Here is a 1780-nt window from a genome sequence, read left to right as displayed (position 1 = left end):
ATACAGTATATATAAAATTTATTTATATATATTTAGTGCATTCATCTCATGACAGCTGGGTAACTTTCAAGCCGAGAAAATGAAGCTTGAAACTTTCAATAATTGATTTTGATCAAAAGGGCAACAGAGGATCAACTTTAATGAGCTTTTTCTGTATTCCTTTCTTACTTTAACGTCAAATAAACAGGGTTTTGTTTTTAAACTGATTTGCTAAAGTGAGATGAGATGTATCGTTAAGAAATAAATGAATAAGTTGTTGGTAGAAAGTAACGCATAAAAAAGGATTTCTTTAAAAATTAAATTTTCTTCATCCATTATGCTCTAACAGCTAAATATAAGATCATTTGGAAAAGGTTGTATTTCTATAAGAATAATTAGTTATATTTTTCAATAAGCATGGACAGAAATTAGCTTAGATGTTGAATTTTGTCAGCGCTGCATCGCAGAGTTTGACCCTGATTTATTCTGACTTCAGCCCTGCTTTGTCCTTATCTGCAGTTTGTATTAGTTTACCCCCTCAGGGATCATTAAACTTTCATCGTCTCCTCAGAGTCCTTCAGATCCTCTTTAGTGGACTTGTGTTCTGAAGTGGCGTCTCCTCTTCCTCCTCCTGCGGTTAGATTACGCGGTGATGCGAGGTACGGGGACCTCGGGGAACGTGGAGTACCGCTGCTGGCCGTCCTACAGCCAGCAGGGCTGCGTGCTGTCGGTCCACGACGCCAGAGAGGCCGCGTACATCTGCAGCTCCCACTCCCAGTGCAGCAGCTTCACCCTGACGGGCCAGAAGACGTGGACCGGTTCGTTTAAAAAAAAAAAAAAAAAAAGAAAAGCACCTCTTTGATCGTGTGACTCAAACTCATTAGCTGCTGAAAAGTAAACCTTTAAATCTTGTATAAGCCCGTTTTTAAAGTTGACATGTACACACTTGGTCGAGCAGCAACATGTTGCCTCGCTGATAGTTTTTTTTTTCTGTGCTCCGCAGGCCGCCTCCTCGCCTCGTTCCGGAGCGGCTTTGATCACCTGGTGCCTGACGGGACGTCGGAGGTGTACGTGAGGAGAACCAAAGCTCCCGGAGCTCCGTCGCCGTGACGCGTGGAGGAAACCGACAGGAAGGGGAAGGACTGGAGTCTCGCTCTGTGAAAACACGCTGTGACCGCAGCTCGGCTTTTTTTTACGGGCGAGGAGCAGATGTTGGAAGCGAGCATGTGAGCGCGTCGTGTTTATAAGGCCTCCGCTCGGCGACCGTTTGATCCTCCTGCCAGCTCGCTGCCTCTGCCAGCTACTATTTAAAGGGATTTCCCTTTCAGGTACAATTAAGGAGGAGGAGAGCCTTGTTGCCTTCAACATTTTCTTCTCACACACACACTTAAGTGATTCACCTTTATTTGCCGTGTGTGTTGGCTTACAGTCCTCACAGTCAGATTTCTTTAAAGYGATCCATGATTAGTTGTAACATTAGACTTTATTTAATAAACATATACTTTAACTGTAAAATAAAGACTGTAAAAATACTGTAGGATTTTCAGTTTTTATCATTTTTGAACTAAAAGTTTAAAAATATTTTACACGGACGGGGCCATTTTATTTACACTCAAAGCATTCTGGGTAAATGATGACGTGGATAGGTCCTCGGTGTGAGCGAGCTATATCCACCCTGAAGGTTAATCTTGGACAATATCTGACGATTGTCTCTTTTGAATGAAACCAGAGAGCYCTGACAAAGAGGAGAAGGTAGAAATGACTCAGTCTGTAACTGAAAATATAGATGGAGGACAACAGT

At 42.6% G+C, this 1780-nt stretch overlaps 1 protein-coding gene across 1 annotated transcript in view; it reads left to right on the top strand.

Annotated features, from left to right (window-relative positions):
* The window catches only part of pkdccb (protein kinase domain containing, cytoplasmic b), a 10182-nt gene extending 8642 nt beyond the window's left edge, over positions 1-1540 (top strand). The window contains exons 6-7 of the mRNA XM_014014096.1: positions 621-797; positions 983-1540. Of these exons, the coding sequence (XP_013869550.1) occupies positions 621-797; positions 983-1089 (284 nt within the window). The 3' untranslated portion in view covers positions 1090-1540. The remainder of the gene's footprint in view (positions 1-620; positions 798-982) is intronic.
* Positions 1541-1780: the final 240 nt, after the last annotated feature.

This window comes from Austrofundulus limnaeus, unplaced genomic scaffold (genome assembly GCF_001266775.1).
Source record: "Austrofundulus limnaeus strain Quisiro unplaced genomic scaffold, Austrofundulus_limnaeus-1.0 Scaffold2, whole genome shotgun sequence".
In the NCBI taxonomy this organism is placed as follows: domain Eukaryota; kingdom Metazoa; phylum Chordata; class Actinopteri; order Cyprinodontiformes; family Rivulidae; genus Austrofundulus; species Austrofundulus limnaeus.
Note: the sequence above shows the minus strand (reverse complement) of the source record. Positions and strands in the feature narration are given on the sequence as shown.